The sequence below is a fragment of the Salmo salar genome, chromosome 24 (assembly GCF_965601325.2).
Source record: "Salmo salar chromosome 24, fSalSal1, whole genome shotgun sequence".
Classification (NCBI taxonomy): Eukaryota; Metazoa; Chordata; class Actinopteri; order Salmoniformes; family Salmonidae; genus Salmo; species Salmo salar.
This window is the reverse complement of record NC_138314.1, coordinates 15,289,885-15,312,388: the sequence shown is the minus strand read 5'-3', so window position 1 is coordinate 15,312,388 and position 22,504 is coordinate 15,289,885. Positions and strand designations below refer to the sequence as shown.

At 42.5% G+C, this 22,504-nt stretch overlaps 1 protein-coding gene across 1 annotated transcript; it reads left to right on the top strand.

Annotated features, from left to right (window-relative positions):
* Positions 1–886: 886 nt before the first annotated feature.
* On the top strand, positions 887–16,337 carry LOC106585069 (uncharacterized). The gene is given in 3 exon segments (XM_014170839.3): positions 887–1,020; positions 11,230–11,711; positions 11,714–16,337. Coding segments are annotated over 2 exon segments (1,560 nt in total). The 5' UTR covers positions 887–1,020; positions 11,230–11,236; the 3' UTR covers positions 12,799–16,337.
* Positions 16,338–22,504: the final 6,167 nt, after the last annotated feature.

The window sequence follows — 22,504 nt, the reverse complement described above, 5'->3', positions numbered from 1 at the left end:
AGTGGAGGTATACGATTTATCAATTATGAAGTACAATAAAGAAATCATGCACAAAGTAGCCTCCACAATCGCAAAGCACGTGAAATAGAGTCACATGCGCGCCGCACACATTTAATTATTTTTTTTAAAACATGTTTAGACTAGTTTACGCGGAATATAATCTACAGGCAGCAAGAGTGTGAAACTCAACTTGTTTTGGCATGGAGCAGCTCACAGAAGAATTACACTGGTAGCTGGGACCAACACATTACATGTTGCGGTTCTATTATTTTTCACTGTATGTCTGACAAAAAAACACTTTTCAATGCTTCTCAGCTAAAGTGGGGTGGGAAATACTCAGTAGGATCTCTACGAACCAAATATGGTTCGTTTTGGGGGGGGGGGGACTGTGTTGTACATATCCAGCTGCACTTCGTTCTCTGCCCCCTCTATAGCACCCAATGCAATATACAGGGTTAGTAGAGTTCCTATTGAGAGACCCTATAGAGACCCCACCTGACTTTAGCTGAGATAGGTAGACAAGTTCTCTCTACAAGCCAATATGTATCCCATGTACAGTCTATTACAGTGTATTGCATTGGGGGCCATGGAGGGGACGGAGTGAAAAGTCAGCAACAGGCCGATATTTTCCACCCCACTTTAGTTTAGATAGTTATATATATACTACCCAATATTCTCAACATACCAGTGACATTGTATTTTTTCATTATCGGTATAATTATTGTTTTTTGAAAGCCTCTTTTTTATTTGTTTTCATAAATTAGTCATTGCATTTTCTTGTTGTCACAATATAAGTGGCCATTGATTAAAATTCAATATCTTTTGAACGCAATGTTTTGAAATGCGAGCTTTTATTTAGAAGGTTTCCTTATTACCATACCAACGTGACGTTATCGTTTGTGCTGCTGGCAGAATAATAGTCGCTCTTGGCCTATTCAACTACTCCTATCCAAGAAAGGGCGGCGGCAACCTAACGGACAAAACAAGCGTCACCAACGTCGCATTGGCACATTAATATCGGTAAGGTGCTACATTTTAGGCTATTTCTTTTAGAAAAGGTGTAGTTTTAAAATATAATGAAATAGGGAACGTTGGCTTTCGAACTGTGCTTGTATGCTTTGATAGAACGTAGCAGGTGCCGACGTTTCCGAAATAGATGACCGGACTTTTTATAGCCTTTATAGCCTATTAAGGGTAGAAAATACTGACGTTTTAAATATTCTACGCAATGATAAAATTCGGCACCGCGCTGAATTTTGGGGTGAGCTTTAACACGTTCCTTTGCAGAGAAAAACATCACCAAATTGTAGGGCGCACGCGCCTTACATAAATGTAGCCAAACAACGTCGTAAACGCCGTTATTTGTAGAATCTGTGTATCGCATACACAAATGCTATGTAAAGATTAGAATAATGTGTGCAGTACGCTAGTATAGGTTATGTGACCAGGTGGCGTGACTGTCACATTGTAGCGCCATTTTGAAACGATCCAAGCGATTAGTGCCATCAGAAAGTACTCATACCCCTTGACTTTTGCTGTTACAGCCTGCATTCAAAATGGACTCAATTTACTTTTTTCTCACCCATCTACACACAATATACCATAATGACAAAGTGAAAACGTGTTTTTAGAAATGGCTGTAAATGTATTTAAAATGAAATACAGAAAATCTTATTTGCATAAGTATTCTCACCCTTTTGCTATGACACTCCAAATTTAGTTCAGTTGCATCCAATTTTCTTTGATCATCCTTGAGATGTCACCACAACTTGATTAGAATCCACCTGTGGTCAATTCAATTGTTTGGACATAATTTAGAAAGAATCACACCTGTCTATATCGGGTCCCACAGTTGACAGTGCATGTCAGAGCAGAAACTATACCATTAAGTCCAAGGAACTGTCCGTAGATCTCCAAGATATAATTGTGATTAGGTATATTTTTCCAAATGTTGTTACGTTACAGCCCTATTCTAAAATATATTAAATTGCCCCCCCCCCCCCCCCCCCCATCAATCTGCGCACAATATCCCATAATGACAGAGCAAAAACCTTTTTTTATTTTTTTCTCCAAATGTATCAAAAATAAAAAGTATTCAGACCCTTTACTCCGTACTTTGTTGAAGCACCTTTGGCAGCGATTACAGCCTCAAGTCTTCTTGGGTATGACGCTACAAGCTTGGCACACCTATATTTGGGGAGTTTCTCCCATTCTTCTCTGCAGATCCTCTCAAACTCTGTCAGATTGGATGGGGAGTGTCGCTGCACAGCTATTTTCAGGTCTCTCCAGAGATGTTCAATCGGGTTCAAGTTTGGGCTCTGGCTGGGCCACTCAAGGACATTCAGAGACTTGTCCCGAAGCCACTTCTGCGTTGTCTTGGCTATATGCTTAGGGTCATTGTCCTGTTGGAAGGTGAACCTTTGCCCCAGTCTGAGGTCCTGAGCACTCTGGAGCAGGTTTTCATCAAGGATCTCTGTACTTTGCTCCGTTCATCTTTCCCTTGGTCCTGACTAGTCTCACAGGCCCTGCCGCTGAAAAACAACTCCACAGCATGATGCTGCCACCACCATGCTTCACCGTAGGGATGGTGCCAGGTTTCTTCCAGACGTGACGCTTGGCATTCAGGCCAAAGAGTTCAATCTTGGTTTTATCAGACCAGATAATCTTGTTTCTTGTTATAAGAATGTAACGTAACAAAATGTGGAAAAAGTCAAGGGGTCTGAATACTTTCCGAATGCACTGTATATCTGGGGAAGGGTATAAAATTATTTCTGGAGTGTTGAACGTTTCAAAGGGCACAGTGGTCTCCATTGGGAAATGGAAAAAATATGGAACTACCCAGACTCTGCCTAGAGCCAGTGGTGACCCGTCATTGAGACCCACCTGTTTGCATGTTATTTTGGCATTAATTCGTGTCACATATCAGTTTGCAAACAATAAAAAAACAAAAACAATACTTGAGTTAATAAAGCCGCATACAGACATGGTCTCCTTCTTGAGTAAGGCAGCTCCAAAATGCAAGTGTTTCAGCCTAGCTTGGTGCTTTCTGTGGTGTCAGGGCAGCCAGCAAAGGCTCAAGGTCATTGGCCACAGATAAAATGACGTCAAATCACATCTACCATAGCTTTGATTGGATTGATCATGTCAACATCATACTTTCACAATCTTAGCTAGCAAGTTAGACATGTAGTCTGAATCACGTTGACACTACTGGCAAATCCTTTTCAATCCTTGTGATATAAAGAGAAATTATAGATAAAATGTATTGTAGCTCATCCGCCATTGGACATAAACATTACACAACAAGTAGGTAATTGCGAATTCAACAATAAGTGGTTTGGAAGGAATCAATGGCTAACTGCAATCGTCACAAAGCAATCACTATTTTGCTTCCCCTGCCTGCTATTCAGTGGAGAGGGTGTGTGGTCCAAGTCTGGGTTTAAGGATTTAAAACATCTGTCTGAAAGGGTCACTTTTCCAAGCTTAATAGGATAAATGTTCACACGCAACACCTTGGGGCAGACAAGGTTGAATACATTGGCCATGCTGTCAATCCAGCATGACTTCTGCCATGTTCAAAACAACTTGAAACTGGGAAATCTCAGACTTCAGTGCGTTCAAGACAACTGAGAACTCAATACGTTTTGAACGGTCTTCCAACTCGGATTTCCAAGTTGCGAACTCGGGCCTCTTTCTAAAACTCAGACCTGAAGATCTGTGACGTCAGTTGTCTTGAAAGAACCATAAATCCAGAGAATGCCAGACTTTGATGACAAAGTTTTCCCACAAGGAGGACCGCCATGTTCATGTGAGCACAGTACAACAACGATGAGTCCACAAATATGTATTGTATTCTTAAGCAATAAGGCCCGAGGAGGTGTGGTATATGGCCAATATACCACGGCTAAGTGACGCAACGCGGAGTGCCTGGACACAGCCATTAGCTGTGGTATTTTGGCCATATATCACAACCCCCCGAGGTGCCTTATTGAGTAAGATGGTGCCGAAAGATAGGGCAGCCGTGCTTCTAGCTCCAAAACAACTTTAGCCCAAAATTGTGTTTGTGTTATTACATACAACCGGAAATAACTTTTGGATATCAGAGCGGTGTAACTCACCAGCATTACGACCAGGAATACGACTTTCCCGAATTGGATCCTTTGTTCGTACCCCCCAGGGCAATTGAACTGATTCCAGAGGCTGATCCAAAACACAGCCGGCAGAGAAGAGGTATTCGGAGTGTACTCCTAGTCCGATTTAGGAGGCACCGCTTATGAGTATATTACTCACTAATATTCAGTCTCTGGATAATAAAGTAGACAAGCTAAGGGCTAGGATCTCCTTCCAGTGAGACATCAGGGTTTGTAACATACTCTGTTTCACGGAAGCATGGCTCTCTATACTGTATGAGTCCGTACAGCCAGTTGGTTTCTCAGTTCATCGCGCAGACAGGAATAAAGATCTCTCCAGGAAGGAGAAGGGTGGGGGTGTATGTTTCATGATTAACTACGCATGGTGTGATTGTGATAACATACAGAAACTCAAGTCCTTTTGTTCACCCGACCTAGAATACCTCACAATCAAATGCCGACCGTATTACCTCCCAAGGGAATTCTCTTTGTTTATAGTCACAGCCGTGTATATTCCCTCTCAAGCCGATACCACGACGGCCCTCGAACTGCACTGGACTCTATGCAAACTGTAAACCACATATCCTGAGACTGCATTTATTGTAGCCGGGGATTTTAACAAAGCTAATCTGAGGAAAACACAACCGAAGTTCTACAAACACAGTGAGTGTAGCACTCGCTCTGAGAACATTGGACCACTGCTACTTAACTAGAATGCCTACAAGGCCCTCCCCCACCCTCCCTTTGGCAAATCTGATCACGACTTAATTTTGCTCCTCCCTTCCTATAGGCAAAAAGTTTAACAGGAAGTACCCATGCTACGGACTATTCAATGCTGGTCTGATCAATCGGAATCCATGCTTGAAGATTGTTTTGATCTCGTGGACTGGGATATGTTCCGGGTAGCCTCTGAGAAAAATATTGACAAATACATGGATACCGTGACTGAGTTTATCAGGAAATGTTTATGAGATGTTGTACCCACTGTGACTATTAAAACCTACCCAAACCAGAAACAGTGGATAGATGGCAGCATTAGCGCAAAACTGAAAGTGCGAACCACCACATTTAACCATGACAAAGTGACTGGGAATATGGCCGAATAAAAACAGTGTAGTTATTCCCTCCGTAAGGCAATCAAACAGGCAAAACGTCAGTAAAGAGACAAGGTGGAGTCTCAATTCAACAGCTCAGACACAAGATGTATGTGGCAGGGTCTACAGACAATCAATGACTACAAATGGAAAACCAGCCACGTCGCGGACACCGACGTCTTGCTTCTGGACAAGCTAAACACCTTTTTCGCCCGCTTTGAGGATAACGCAGTGTCACCGACGGGGCCAGCTACCAAGGACCATGGGCTCTCATTCTCCGTGGCCGACGTGAGTAAGACATTTTAAGCGTGTTAACTAGAGGTCGACCGATTATGATTTTTCAACACCGATACCGATTATTGGAGGACCAAAAAAAAGGACGCTACCGATTAATCGGACGATTTTTATTTATTTATTTTTTTTGTTTTTTTTTAAATGTTCTTTATTTGTAATAATGACAATTACAACAATACTGAATGAACACTTATTTTAACTTAATATAATACATGAATAAAATCAATTTAGCCTCAAATAAATAATGAAACATGTTCAATTTGGTTTAAATAATGCAAAAACAAAGTGTTGGAGAAGAAAGTAAAAGTGCAATACGTGCCATGTAAGATAGCTAACGTTTAAGTTCCTTGCTCAGAACATGAGAACATATGGAAGCTGGTGGTTCCTTTTAACATGAGTCTTCAATATTCCCAAGTAAGAAGTTTTAGGTTGTAGTTATTATAGGAATTATAGGACTATTTCTCTCTATACGATTTGTATTTCATATACCTTTGACTATTGGATGTTCTTATAGGCACTTTAGTATTGCCAGTGTAACAGTATAGCTTCCATCCCTCTCCTCGCTCCTACCTGGGCTCGAACCAGGAACACATCGACAACAGCCACCCTCGAAGCAGCGTTACCCATGCAGAGCAAGGGGAACAACTACTCCAAGTCTCAGAGCAAGTGACGTTTGAAACGCTATTAGCGCGCACCCCGCTAACTAGCTAGCCATTTTACATCGGTTACACCAGCCTAATCTCGGGAGTTGACAGGCTTGAAGTCATAAACAGCGCAATGCTTGAAGCATTGCGAAGAGCTGCTGGCAAACGCACGAAAGTGCTGTTTGAATGAATGCTTACGAGCCTGCTGGTGCCTACCATCGCTCAGTCAGACTGCTCTATCAAATCATAGACTTAATTATAACATAATAACACACAGAAATACGAGCCTTTGGTCATTAAAATGGTCGAATCCGGAAACTATCATTTCGAAAACAAAACGTTTATTCTTTCAGTGAAATACGGAACCGTTCCGTATTTTATCTAACGGATGGCATCCCTAAGTCTAAATATTGCTGTTACATTGTACAACCTTCAATGTTATGTCATATTTATGTACAATTCTGGCAAATGAATTACGGCCTTTGTTAGGAATAAATGGACTTCACACAGTTCGCAATGAGCCAGGCGGCCCAAACTGCTGCATATACCCTGACTGCTTGCACGGAACGCAAGAGAAGGGACAATTTCCCTAGTTATAAGAAATTCATGTTAGCAGGCAATATTAACTAAATATGCAGGTTTAAAAATATATACTTGTGTATTTATTTTAAAGAAAGGTATTGATGTTTATGGTTAGGTACATTGGTGCAACGACAGTGCTTTTTTCGCAAATGCGCTTGTTAAATCATCACCCGTTTGTCGAAGTAGGCTGTGATTCAATGAGAAATTAACAGGCACTGGATCGATTATATGCAACGCAGGACATGCTAGATAAACTAGTAATATCATCAACCATGTGTAGTTAACTAGTGATTATGTTAAGATTGATTGTTTTTTATAAGATAAGTTTAATGCTAGCTAGCAACTTACCTTGGCTTCTTGCTGCCCTCGCGTAACAGGTAGTCAGCCTGCCACGCAGGCTCCTTTTGGAGTGCAATGTAAGGCAGGTAGTTAGAGCGTTGGACTAGTAACCGGAAGGTTGCAAAAACGAATCCCCGAGCTGACAAGGTAAAAATCTGTCGTTCTGCCCCTGAACAAGGCAGTTAGCCGTCATTGAAAATAAGAATGTGTTCTTAACTGACTTGCCTAGTTAAATAAAGGTGTAAAAAAAAAAAGAAAAAAAAGGCAAATTTGGGTCCAAAAATACCGATTACCGATTGTTATGAAAACTTGAAATCGGCCATTCCGATTAATCGGTCGACCTCTAGTGTTAACCCTCGCAAGGCTGCCGGCACAGACAGCATCCATAGTCGTGTCCTCCGAGCATGTGCAGACCAGCTGGGTGGAGTGTTTTTACGGACATATTCAATCTCTCCCTATCCCAGTCTACTGTCCCCACATGCTTCAAAATGTCCACCATTGTTCCTGTACCCAAGAAAGCAAAGGTAACTGAACTAAATGACTATCGCCTTGTAGCACTCACTTCTGTCATCATGAAGTGCTTTGAGAGACTAGTCAAGGATCATATCACCTCTACCTTACGGGCCACCCTAGACCCACTTCAATTTGCTTGCCACCCCAATAGATCCACAGATGATGCAATCGCCCTATTCCATCCGGACAAGAAAATGCTATGTAAGAATGCTGTCCATTGACTATAGCTCAGCATTCAACACCATAGTACCCTGCAAGCTCATCATTAAGCTTGATGCCCTGGGTCTGAACCCCGCCCAGTGCAACTGGGTCCTGGACTTCCTGATGGGCCGCCCCCAGGTGGTGAAGGTAGGAAACAACACCTCCACTTCGCTGATCCTCAACACAGGGGCCCCACAAGGGTGCGTGCTCAGCCTCCTCCTGTACTCCCTGTTCACCCATGACTGCGTGGCCACGCACGCCTCCAACTCAATCATCAAGTTTGCAGACGACACAACAGTAGTAGGCCTGATTACCAACAATGATGAGACAGCCTACAGGGAGGAGGTGAGGGCCCTGGGAGTGTGGTGCCAGGAAAATAACCTCTCACTCAACATCAACAAAACAAAGGAGTTGATCGTGGACTTCAGGAAATAGCAGAGGGACCACCCCCCTATCCACGGGACAGCAGTGGAGAAGGTGGAAAGCTTCAAGTTCCTCGGCGTACACATCACTGACAAACTGAAATGATCCACCCATACAGACTGTGTGGCGAAGAAGGTGCAACAGTGCCTCTTCAACCTCAGGAGGCTGAAGAAAGCCACGACCTGTTCACCCTGCTATCATCCAGAAGGCGAGGTCTGTACAGATGCATCAAAGCTGGGACCGAGAGACTGAAAAACAGCTTCTATCTCAAGGCCATCAGACTGTTAAATAGCCATCACTAGCACATTAGAGGCTGCTGCCCTATATACATAGACTTGAAATCACTGGACACTTTAATAGTGGAACAGTAGTCACTTTAATAATGTTTACATATTTTGCATTACTCATCTCGTGTATATACTGTATTCTATTCTACTGTATTTTAGTCTATGCCGCTCCGACATTGCTCATCCAAATATGTATGTATTCTTAATTCCTTTACTTTAGATTTGTGTGTATTGATGTGAAATTGTTACATATTTCTTGTTAGATATTGCTGCACTGTTGGAGCTAGTAACACAAGCATTTCGCTACACCCACAATAACATCTGCTAAACATGTGTATGTGACCAATAACATTTGATTTTGATTATTTGCTATGATAAACTGGTTACCAACGTAATTAGAGCAATAAAAATATTTTTCTTGTCATAATCGTGGTATACGATCTGATATACCATGGCTGTCAGCCAATCAGCATTCAGGTCTCGAACCACCCAGTTTATAATGCTGCATAAATTATGCCAGGGAGATGTGTATACTGAGATGTGTATACTGTAGCTAAGAAAGTAATACTAAGTGTATGTTGTGTAGTAAGCTGTTAGTAGCCTATGTGTCACATGTAGCCTATAGCATGTTTTAGGGAAATGTCATCATTGAATATTGTAAAGCTTTCATTGTGTGCTTATATGCCCCCGTTATTTATGCTACGGTTCTGATTTGGTGTACAAGGAGAATACTGTAAGAACAGCCCATGTTCTGATTTCTGTCGCTGTACATTTCAAGAGTGCTGAACAAATAGTTATATCGACTACTCGCTCTTTAAGACATTCATCGAAATTACGGTTTGCCTCTTATCCGCTCATCGTTCCCTTATGCCATAGTTTGCACATATCAATTGTTATATTGCACATGACAGTGCACCTTTTAGTTTGCAAAAAGGCACGTGAAAGACTCTGAGAGCATAAGGCAAAAGATTATGTAGTCTGCTAAAACAGAAATTGAACTCTTTGGCTTAAATACAAAGCTCTATGTCTGGAGAAACCCAGACACAGCTCATCACCCGTCTAACATTCCTACCGTGAAGCATGGTGGTGGCAGAATCATGCTATGAGGATGTTTTTCAGCATCAGGGACTGGGAGACTAGTAAGGATAGAGGGAACAATGAATGGAGCCAAATACAGGCAAATCCTTGATGAGAACCTGCTTCAGAGTACAAATGACCTTCGGCTGGGGGCAAAGATTTACATTCCAACAGGACAATAACCCCAAGCATACAGCCAAAGCATCACTGGAATGGCTTCAGAACAAGAATGTGAAAGTCCTTGATTGGCCCAGCCAATGCCCAGACTTGAATCCCATTGAAAATCAGTGGAAAGACACGAAGATTGCAGTTTACCTACGCTCCCCATGAAACTTAACATAGCTTGAGAAAATATATTTCTGTATTTTATTTTCAATAGGTTACAAAGCTGTCTAAAAGCATGTTTTTACTTTGTCATTATGGGGTATTGTGTGTAGATGGGTGAGAATCTATTTATTCAATTTTCAGGCTGTAACACAACAAAATGTGCAATACGTCAATGGCAATGAATACTTTCTGAAAGCACTGTATGTTATTTTTGTTCTCGGTTAGACAGCCAGCGTTGGCTATCGGGCACTCTGGGTTACTTATAATGAATGCTCAAAAGCATTTCCCAAGACATTACTATTTACGTTACTTTGTGAATTATAGCATACACACCGAAATGGGCAAATTAAGGCCGTATGAGGCAGCCCGTCTAGATCAGTTTCATAACATCAACATTGATGCTCGCACATGGGACAGAATGAATAGAGAAATAAATCCCTATATTGACCACTGGCTTAAGACTGTATTTTGGGCAAGGCTCCCATTGTTTTATGTATTCATGCAGTACCAGCCTAGACACTAGATAGTCCATTGTTACATACAGTAGGCCTACACAGAGCCATATATTTAGATAAATACTGTATATAGCTCTCAGTCTACATGATTATTATGTCATGTAGATGGATCTGAATATTGAGATAAAGGCCTAACTCAAGTTCGGCAGTGTGGGGCAGTAGGGAGGGGCTTTGGCTTCTATAGCATTTTTGGTTCGATAACATTTTGGGTGGAAATGGAACTAACGTGTCTTGTGACACAGGGCCCCACCATTTTTCAGTCAGCGCTACTCTTATCATTAACCGAGGAGCTAAAGTGACTCATTTTAAATTATTTACACCCAGAGGATACACTGGGCACTCTGGGGATTTTCCACCCTGTTGGCTTGGTGTTTACTGTATCTGGTAGTTCGGTTAATCACCTCAGAGACCAAATGAGGGAACCCATTCTCAAGTTCTCTAGCTTACTTCTAAAAACTATTTTCTAGTTGTATGTACAGTCCTATTGTCTATGTAGGTTTATGATTTGTCTTAACATTTTGAGTTGGGCCAGTTCCTCTAACTACTAATCATCACAGACGGAACTGGTGGGACTTGGACTGGTGGAATAAACAGACTCTTATTTTTCATTCTCTAAATTACAGTTATGTAGAGTATACAGTATTGACCTATATCGTTATCTGAAAATGTTAAACTGTAAGAATTTCTTTTAAAATGGAACTAACTGGTGAGTGTTATCCACAGAAATTAGCTAATGGAAATTCTAACTTTCTTCTTCTCCCCCTTATTGCTCTCTCTCTCTCTCCTTCTCTCTGTCTCTGCAGTGCAGTAATGATGAAGCTCAGCTCTCCTCTGGCCGTGCTGTGCCTTACTCTCCTGCTGCTCAATGCCCACCTCTCCCTGGCCAAGAGAGGGGGAGGAGGCTTTGGTGGTAAATCCAGCATAGGCTTTGGGAAGAAACCTTCCTCCACCTCCAACCGTGGAGGCACCAACACCCAACGCAGACCCAACCAAGGGACCAATAACCAGCCAGGGAACTACCCTCGCCAGCCCCAGAGCCCACAGAACCCCCAAGCAGGGTACCCGCAGCAACCAGGAGGTTATCCACAGCAACCAGGGGGGTACCCTCAACAGCCAGGCAGGGCAGGATACCCTAACCAAGGGGGGTACCCTAACCAAGGTGGCTACCCTGCTGGAGGATATCCAGCTGGAGGGTACCCAGGGGGCTACCCGGCAGGAGGCTATCCAAACAGATACCCAGCTGGTGGAGGCTATGGTGGAGGCTATGGTGGAGGCTATGGTGGAGGCTGGGAGGCTATGGCGGCGGTTACGGAGGGGGCTACATGAACCAAAACCCCAACAACCGGATCCTTAGCCCTGGCTACGGGGGCAGTTACGGCTATGGGGGGTATGGTGGTGCAGGTGGCTCCCCGTTCTCCCGCTCGGTGCAGGGGATGGGGATGGGACCCTCGCAGCAGTCCAGGGGGTTTGGGCGTAATGCAGCGATGGCGGCTGGGGCTGGGGTTGTGGCTGGGATGGCTCTGGGTTATGGACTGGGCCGGTTTCCCCGGCCTCACTTCGGCTTTCACAACCCCCAGGAGGAGTACTACTATAACCACTACATGTACAGGAGGTACGGCACCAAATCCACTGATGACAATGACTACAGCAGGGACTACCGCTTCAACCCGCCTCCACAGTCCTATGATAACTACATGAAGAACTGTATGAAGAGGACTGATCTGCTGAGAGGTGGGGAGAAGGGTGGATCGGAACAAGGAGCCAGGGAGAACTCACCACCTCAGGGAGCTGCAGACAGCCCCAGCACTCAGGTAATCGAGCCCAGTGGAGGAGGCACTGCAGTCGGAGAGAAGAGTGAAGAGCCAGCTCCTGTTCCTGGAGGTTCCACCAATACTACCGACCCCGGTTCCACCCCAGCACCAGGCAGTGGCCCCAGTAACAGCTCCGCCACAGAGGGCAGTCCCAGTGAGAGTAATGTCACAGCTGAGAGTAACGGTACAGCAGCGACTGAGAAGCCTCTGACCCCTGAACCCCTGAACCCTAACCCTCAAACCCCCCCTCCTGCAGCCAAGCCCCTCCCCCCGGCCATAGCTGAGCCTGAGGATGATGATGAGGAAAATATAGTGAGCATCTCTGAGATTGGCTACCCAGCGCTGATAGAGCAGATGAAGGCTCGGAGGTGTGTGGAGCTTTACATGGTGTATGCCGAACACTACCTGGAGAAAAAGGAGGAGGACAAGAAGAACACACCCCGGGGAACACCCAAAGGAGGAGTGGAGAGACTGGGAGGAGGAGGATACCAGGGACTGCTAACTGTACTCACCTCTATTGCACTACTGCTGCTGAACAGCAACCTGCTACTACTGCACTGAGGCAGAGAGAGAGGAAGAAACAGAGAGAGAGGGAAGAAGGAGAAAGGACACAATGTTTGCTGCCACACTATGTGAGTCGGAGTCAAGAATGGGGCTGATGGAGTGATGCAAGGATGGAGGGATGCTGGGACAGTCTGTCTTCTTCTCTCATCCTCCTTTGATCGACGCCTCAGGACTCTCCATAATAAGTGGACTTTTTTGATTGATAAATTCTATGGATTTCTGTTCAGTTTTTGTATTGTTGTTTCTCATGCACTGTTACTTGCATTATATGAATCTGTAATCATGCACCTGTGTGTTACTAAAATGCTGGCACTTTTTTAAATCCAACCCTGCTGTCCCCAAAGCATTGAATTTGCTCCTGTTGTAGCCAAGTACTACAGCCTCATGCATGCAGCATGACTATTATATACAGCATATTTCATAAATAAGATAAATATCGATTAATGTTAAGCAGGGACTGGCCCGATCACGCCCAGTTCCCAGCACCAACAGGGATTTCAGGAGAACTTAGATGCTGTATTATATGGCAGACAGACTGAAGGGAAACGGCCATTTACTCCATTACATCACATGAACTGGAAATAATAGATTGTGTGTGTGTGTGTGTGTGTGTGTGTGTGTGTGTGTGTGTATGTGTGTGTGTGTGTGTGTGTGTGTGTGTGTGTGTGTGTGTGTGTGTGTGTGTGTGTGTGTGTGTGTGTGTGTGTGTGTGTGTGTGTGTGTGTGTGAAGTAGATAGGACTGTCGTGTAAATATTGATTGAGGTAAGATGACTCTTGTGACGATGATAACACCACATAACATCCATATTAACATCAGCCGGGGAAGGGGAATTGTTGAATATGACAGTCGAATATGCATGACAATGAATGTGAACTTTATATTATTGACTATGGCTTGTATTTATTTTAGCTTAATACAATACACATACCTGTACAATTTGAACTGGCTTTTGCTTGTAAGACTACTAATAACACCATTCTAACATAACCTTTTCGTACATGGGGGCTGTGATTCTGCATAGGCATGTATACATTTTACTACGGTGGCAAAAGAGAATCCATTTCACAAACACTGCTAGCTTGACTTCACCATTTTTTTTTGGGGGGGGGGGGGGGGGGAGTAGTACGTAAGCAGTGGGAGCTGCTTCTTTAGAATCTAGAGTTTAGATTCTTTAGAAACTAACTCATTTGCCAGAGACTCTTGTTAGATGTGTGCTTGCATCCCTTGTCTTTCACCCAGCTGATATCCTATGTAATGGATGGCTGTCAGGTTATCTGAATCAGTCAGGGGCGGAAATCCCGGGGGGGACACGACCCCCCCATCCTGGGAAAAATATGATTTGTCCCCCCCAATATATCACTGAAACATAACTATGTATTTAAATAATATTAATAATATGCAATGAAAGCAATTGTGCTGATTATAGACACTTAATAGCGCGTTTTTAAGTTTCAAAAGATTGCGACCCCCCCACCCTTTGCCTCACAATGGTTTGATCCACTGCCAGTTCCTTAGCTTGCTAGGTAACGTAGAGGTCGTATCTACTGCCTGAAAGGCACTCAATGCATGTAACTGACGTGAGGTTAATCCAGTCAATCGCGCACACACACTAGCTGAATATGCAGAGCGAGCACGCAAATATTAACTATTAAGCTAGCTAGTACCTATTCCATTTATGTGGCGTCGTCAAAGATGGAATCTTTGCTATCGTCAATTTATTCCAAGATCAGCATGCATGTAAGTTAGTGCTTCAAAGTCCCTGTGATAAGGTTAGCGATAAACTGAACAGAACTACACTCTCTTCTACCATTGTTTTAAATATATTTAATGGTCTCGTTGCAAAAGCTAAATTGTCACAAGGGAACTTTTATTTATATATTTTATTTCACCTTTATTTAACCCGGGTAGCAAAGATTATAGCAAACACCACTGAATTGGTGCTCGCTAGCTTTGCAAATTCAGCTATTGTTAGAAGCCAGCCAATATGAAACAAACGATTAAAATTACAAAAGGTTGCAGCATATGTTGTGTAAATGGTGAACTCATACAGCTGTCAACTCTTGTCACTGCAATCCGTTTCACATTTGCTAGCTACCTTTTAGATCGAAGCCCATATAGAATGATAGAAGATAAGATGATAGAAGCCCATCTCCTACTGTAAATAACCTACATACTGTGTGTGTGTAGCCAGCCAGGTAGAAAAATGGTAGAAAAAAGACGGACATCAGAGTATTTTTCAGTACACCAAAACGCAAAGTAAGAACCCTAGTAGCCTAATATCTCAAAGACTAGTTGATAAATTGTTCATAAGAAAGAAATGAAATTCTAATGGAAATGTTTCACAATGATGTCATTAGGCAGAGCAGGCAACAGATGGCACACAGACAGCAGAGTTGGGGACAGATATGCAGGGACAGACTGGCAGAGACAGGGAGTCTCAGGTAAGTTTGTTGAGTCTTTGTTTGGCAACATTATGAAAGGTTCTCAATTTTTTTTACTTGTAAAATAGGAACATAATTGGAAAATGCCATGGATACCCCCACTCTCAAACTGGTGACTGAACTAAGATTTGTTAAAGGCAATGGTATTGCTGTTGTGATTAGTTGTGTAGTTTTGGGTACCGGTAGTTTGGAGTACGGCAAACACCTTATTTCTTTGGTTCCTCAATATACATTTACCATATTACAACGTAGGCTATGTGTTACAGCACTACTTTTGGTGTCCCCCTCAAGAATTGCTCTTGAGAAAATGTAATGTAATTGTCCCCTCCAATGTTGATATCAGATTTTCGCCCCTGGAATCAGTCATCCTGTATCGGGGCTTGATGTCATCTTTATCTGTTATGTGTCTTTAACTTTGTGGTTAATATGTTTGATACTATTCCGTGGATTGATTTAGTTTGCTTTGTATTGTTATTATATGTCAAGTAAGCTGCATGTGCTCAAAGACACTTGCGTAAACCTGATTTCTTTCTTTGCTCCGACTCCAATGCCCTTTTGTACATTCCCTTCTTCCCTCCTTCCCCTTGCTGGTGTCTTGCTTTCCTCTCTGGGGTGGTGAAGTGACTGTAGATTGTACTGTAAGGGCTCTTGTTGTCTAGGCCCAACCAGGCTTTGAACCAGGCCACTGTAGCGGCAGCCCTACAAGTCAAAGAATACGGATTCAGACAAACACTGTCCACTTTAAAGTAATGGTCTTAGTCAACTTGGTACCTGGTAATATTAAGGTAAATGATAAGCATATGACAATGATAGAAGTTGAACTATAATGTTAGATGTGGGTTCTAACCAGATATATATAGAGAGAAGTAGCTAGATTGACGTCTAAATTATTATACTGTATGCGTTGGGGTGTAAACACTTTTTTTTATGGAGTTACTTTTGGACTATATTGGATAGAAGATGGGGGGGAAAACTCCTTGTTTACCATCATGTCATAAACAATTTCTACATTGTCTTGTGCCTTGAATGTATGGGTGTGCATACTCTATTAATGTAAATACTTCCTCTGTGATAAAAGATAAATGTGTTTGTGTCCATTCCTCTTCTCTAATCTGTCAGTTTTCATTCTGGCCTTCACTTGGTTTAATGCTCGACAGGACAGCCCTAATTCAAGGCTTTCTTCAGCACCTATGTGTTAGTGTTTTTTTTTTTAACCTTTTCCCCTACAGGTCTGTGCTCTGGGGCGTGTTCAGCAGGACATAATGTTTTTGGAATGGTCAAATAGTAATATGTAATGTAGAACAAATGTGCCTCCGACATGTAGACCAAGGAATCATTTTGGTTCTTTTCATTGAATTTCTATCTGCAACATTCAACAACGTTTGGCTACTGAATGTGGCCCTGGTTTATGTTTCAGTGAGGTTTGGCTTAAGTATCATGTTGTGACTGTTCTGTGGACACAACATTGTGGTGCATCAGAGTGCTGGCATACAGTACCAGTCAAAAGTTTGGACACACCTACTCATTCCAGGGTTTTTCTTTATTATTACTGTTTTCTACATTGTAGAATAATAGTGAAGACATCAAAACTATGAAATAACACATATGGAATCATGTAGTAACCAAAAAAGTGTTAAACAAATCAAAATATATTTGAGATTATTCAAAGTAGCTACCCTTTGCATTGATGAGAGCATTGCACACTCTTGGCATTCTCTCAATCAGCTTCATGAGGTAGTCACCTGGAATGCATTTCAATTAACTGGTGTGCCTTGTTAAAAGTAATTTTTTTGAATTTCTTTCCTTCAAGCAAATTTCAATCAAATGTATTTATAAAGCCCTTCTTACATCAGCTGATGTGACAAAGTGCTGTACAGAAACCTAGCCTAAAACCCCAAACAGCAAGCAATCAGATGTAGAAGCACGGTGGCTAGGAAAAACTCCCTAGAAAGGCCAGAACCTAGGAAGAAACCTAGAGAGGAAACAGGCTATGAGGGGTGGCCAGTCCTCTTCTGGCTGTGCCGGGTGGAGATTATAACAGAACATAGCCAAGATATTAACATTTTCATAGATGACCAGCAGGGTCAAATAATAATAATCACAGTGGTTGTAGAGGGTGCAACAAGTCAGCACCTCAGGAGTAAATGTCAGTTGGCTTTTCATAGCCGATCATTCAGAGTATCTCTACCACTCCTGCTGTCTCTAGAGAGTTGAAAACAGCAGGTCTGGGACAGGTAGCACGTCCGGTGAACAGGTCAGGGTTCCATAGCCGCAGGCAGAACCGTTGAAACTGGAGCAGCAGCACGACCAGGTGGACTGGGCACAGCAAGGATTCATCAGGCCAGGTAGTCCTGAGGCATGGTCCTCCGAGAGAGAGAAAGAAAGAGAGAAAGAGAGCATACTTAAATTCACACAGGAGAAATACTCCAGATTTAACAGACTGACCCTAGCCCCCCGACACATAAACTACTGCAGCATAAATACTGGAGGCTGAGACAGGAGGGGTCGAGAGACTGTGGCCCTGTCTGACGATACTGCCGGACAGGGCCAAACAGGCAGGATATAACCCCACCCACTTTGCCAAAGCACAGCCCCCACACCACTAGAGGGATATCTTCAACCACCAACTTACCATCCTGAGACAAGGCCGAGTATAGCCCACGAAGATCTCCGCCACGGCACAACCCAAGGGGGGGCGCCAACCAGGACAGGAAGATCACGTCAGTGACTCAACCCACTCAAGGGACGCACCCCTCCTAGGGACAGCATGGAAGAGCACCAGTTAGCCAGTGACTCAGCCCCTGTAATAGGGTTAGAGGCAGAGAATCCCAGTGGAGAGAGGGGAACCGGCCAGGCAGAGACAGCAAGGGTGGTTCGTTGCTCCAGTGCCTTTCCGTTAAACATCCCATCTGGTTTGCGCTTAGTTGGACTATCATTTGTTTTTCAACAGGAGAATGACCCAACACACCTCCAGGCTTTGTAAGGGCTATTTGACCAAGAAGGAGAGTGATGGAGTGCTGCACAAGATGACCTGGCCTCCACAAACACCCGACCTCAACCCAATTAAGATGGTTTGGGATGAGTTGGACAGCAGAGTGAAGGAAAAGCAGCCAACAAGTGCTCAGCATACGTGGGAACTCCTTCAAGACTGTTGGAAAAGCATTCCAGGTGAAGCTGGTTAAGAGAATGCCAAGAGTGTGCAAAGCTGTAATCAAGGCAAAGGGTGGCTACTTTGAAGAATCTAAAATGTTTAAATTTTTTTAAACACTTTTTTGGTTACCACATGATTCCATATGTGTTATTTAATAGTTTTGATGTCTTCACTATTATTCTACAATGTAGAAAATTGTAAAAATAAAGAAAAACCCTTGAATGAGTAGGTGTGTCCAAACTTTTGACTGGTACTGTATATGTGAGAACATTATGAACAATGCTCACCTACACTTTACCAATGTCCCTCCTTGTCTTTATTAAATCATTGTGTATCTAACCTCAGATATTGTGTTTTCATATTCTCTGAATGTAATATTTAACCCATATATTCCATTTGATGTTGGTCTGATAGCAGAAAACCATTCAGATATCATGGCTGTTCTCTTCATTCCTACAGCAATGAGAAACTAACTTAAAGGCAGTGGTGTAAAGTACTATAGTAGTACTTTAAAATAGTTTTGTGTAAGTCGTTTTTTGGGGGGTATCTGTACTTTACTATTTGTATTTTACTTTTACTTCACTACATTCCTAAAGAAAATGATATACTTTTTACTCCATACATTTTCCCTGGCACCCAAAAGTCCAATTCACACACTTATCAAGAGAACATCCCTGGTCATCACTACTGCTTCTGATCTGAAGGACTCACTAAACACAACTTTGTTTGTAAATTATGTCTGAGTGTTGGAGTGTGCCCCTGGCTATCCGTTAATAAAAAATAAAAAATACAATTGTGCCGTCTGGTTTGCTTAATATAAGGAATTTGAAATGGTTTATATTTTTACTTTTGATACGTACGTACATTTTAGCAATTCCATTTACTTTTGATAATTAAGTATATTTAAAACCAAATACTTTTAGGCTTTTACTCAAGTTGTATTTTACTGGGTGACTCACTTTTACTTGTCATTTTCTATTAAGGTATCTTTACTTTTACTCAAGTATGACAATTTAGTACTTTTTCCACCACCACTTAAAGGTTAATTGGATTCTATTAATAAACTGGGTTAGAACTATTAATGCTCAGAAATGTAACACTTTCATTGCACAGCCTCATTCCAAACCAAAGAGTCCTTCACATGTGGTTTAAAAGATGGTGAAAGCACACTTGGGTTTTACTTTACAAAATTATCTTTGGGATTTGTTTCTTTTAAGCCGTCTTTTATAACGTATTTTATGCTGTGTGAAGGCGGCTATATTTGGACAATTCTAACATATTTTCCAACGATAAACATATCTATTTTGGTACTAAAAGTCTGACCTCAGAGAATCAGGAATGTTATTAGTTTTATCTGTAGGATATATTGTCAAATCATTTTCTCTTTTTGTTTGACTGTGTTTGATCAATCAGTAGCCTTGGACATAATATAGAAACAGAATGACTATTGTTGCTAGGCCTTCATCTCTTGTAATGGACCATGGGGATGTATCCATAACAACCACAGCCTGCACAGTGCATGGTGTTGCTAGGTAGCCTAGAACTTGGTCCTGAAATGAAGCGTGACTATTAAATGTGAAAGGAAGAGAAAGAAGGAGAGGGGGAGTGAGGGAAAACTCGAAAAGAAGGGAGAGGAAATAGTGAATGCCCTTATCTGCATAGATTAGGATGCCTGAACATTCTGGCTACAAGTCAAGCAGAAGCTATTTATCTTGCTCTCTCGTTCTGAGAGAAAATACATTTGAGAAAGGTTCTCTCTATATTTATTTTATATGATCATTATTAATAAGTCAATAAATATCAAGATACTGCTCCTCCAGTTAGCTCAATTAGGGCAGTAGGAAGTAGCAACTTGTAGGTCTACCATACATACTTGCATGAGTAAGACAGACTTGTTAGGAGGATCATTTCCATAATGGAACAGACATTTGGGGTTAACTTAACAGGTAACCAGTATTCTTCCAGTTCTCTCATGTCTCCACCTGCTGATGGAGTGATTGTATTACAGCCTGACAGCCAGGAGACCCACAGTAATAGGATTGATCTCACAGTGCGGCTGTTTGGTCATAGGACATCCTATTTATTATTGACTGCTGACCAACATACCTGGCGCATGTCAACATGTGTGTCAAAACAATAGCATTACAAAGATCTGGGCTAATGATCTGGGCTAATGATCTGGGCTAAGACTAAAACCATTTACCATAGCTATGAATACCTCCACTGTGTGAGTCAGGTTCCTAATCTTAATTTGAATTGAGATCCACTTCAATGAATGGCCTATATACAGCCATTCACAAATTCCCAATAACAGATTTCATTCTAGATTCCAATCTGTCTACTAGAACTATGCTCAATTGACTGGTGATTGTTGCACAGGTACTGAAGTGACTTCACATGTTTTGTCTGGCCTCAAAATCTAAATATTACTACTATCTCAACTGTCACATTCTCATTTCATGATCTAATGATAGTTATGCTTTTTACACAGTCTGATTATGGTCAATATCATGAATGGATACATGCATCTCTGTCTCCCATGTTTTTATTGGAGTAACCCCACAGGAAAACTACATCAGATTCATCAAATGACACCAATACAGAACATGGAACTAGTTATTGTGTTTAATACTTAAGCAAGAAGGCACAAAAGGGTACGGTATACAACCAATATACCACGGCTAAGGGCAGTTTTGGAGTGCCTGGATACAGCCCTTTGATATATTGGCCATATTCCACAAACCCTGAGGTGACTTATTGCTATTATAAACTGGTTACCAACGTAATTAGACCAGTAAACAGTATTTTTTTGTCATACCTGTGGTATGATATACCACGGCTTTCAGCCAATCAGCATTCAGGGCTCGAACCACCTGGTTCATAATGGTGTTTATACACTCCACTCACCCAAAATCACATCCTATTCAATAAAGTAAGAAAAGTAATGGACACAAAATATAATTCATAGGATAATACAATATACAGCATTTACAAATCCACATCCAAAAGCTGCCAGTATTCTACCAAGGGTTGAAATCAGTGAAACATGAGTTATAGCATGAGTCTTTCAAGTAAACTGTTACCGCAGCATGGCAATATTAAACTGTTGATAACAACCATGGTAAAGAGAAGTAAATATGTACTACTGCTTTATGGAGGTAGTGAGTGCTCGACCGGAAGGTAATCTATCACACACCAGATATTTTATGTTATGTAATGTCTCATGAAAAGAAAAGTGTAAGCAGTTGACACATCAGAGTCTTTCTGCATCAGGGATCTATCTATACAGGAAGTGTATTTGCCCCACTACACCTGTGAGTCAGAACAGATGGAATCACAAACTGTAATCTCATTGTCAACATAGTCAGCAACTCAATGCCTTGGTCAGGGATCTTGGTCAGGGTCTCAAGAGTCTTTATATACATATTTATTTTTACCTTTATTTAACTAGGCAAGTCAGATAAGAACACATTTTTATTTTCAATGACACCCTAGGAACAGTGGGTTAACTGCCTTGTTCAGGGGCAAAACAACAGATTTGAACCTTGTCAGCTCGGGGATTCGAACTTGCAACCCAACGCTCTAACCACTAGGCTACCCTGCCGCCCCATATGGTCTTGGTCTGGAGAGCTTTAGTCGTGACTCCATCCAAATCTTCACGCCATCTCTACATCACTCCCACCCAGTGCCCCATCACCAATGACATTAGCGACCCGATGATGACGATGATGCTGTTATAGATGGGCCCACTGGATGCTCCATAGTAGTAACCCATATCCCCAGAGCCCTCTGGACCTTCATAGCCACCAGGCCTGGGGCCATACCCTCCAGCTCTGGGGTACCCCCCATAGCCTCCTCCATAGCCTCCTCCATAGCCTCCATAACCACCTCCATAGCCTCCTCCATACCCCCCATATCCTCCTCCGTAGCCAGGACGACTCAACGCACTACCCAGCATTGCTCCCCCCACGGCACCAGCAGCAGCAGCCCCTGCCATCTTCCCGGCACTGGAGCCTCCACTCTGGGCAGGCATTGGTCGGTATGCCTGTCCACTCGAGGATGGCATTGGTCGGTATCCCGTGCCTCCACCTTGACGAGGGTAACCTCCA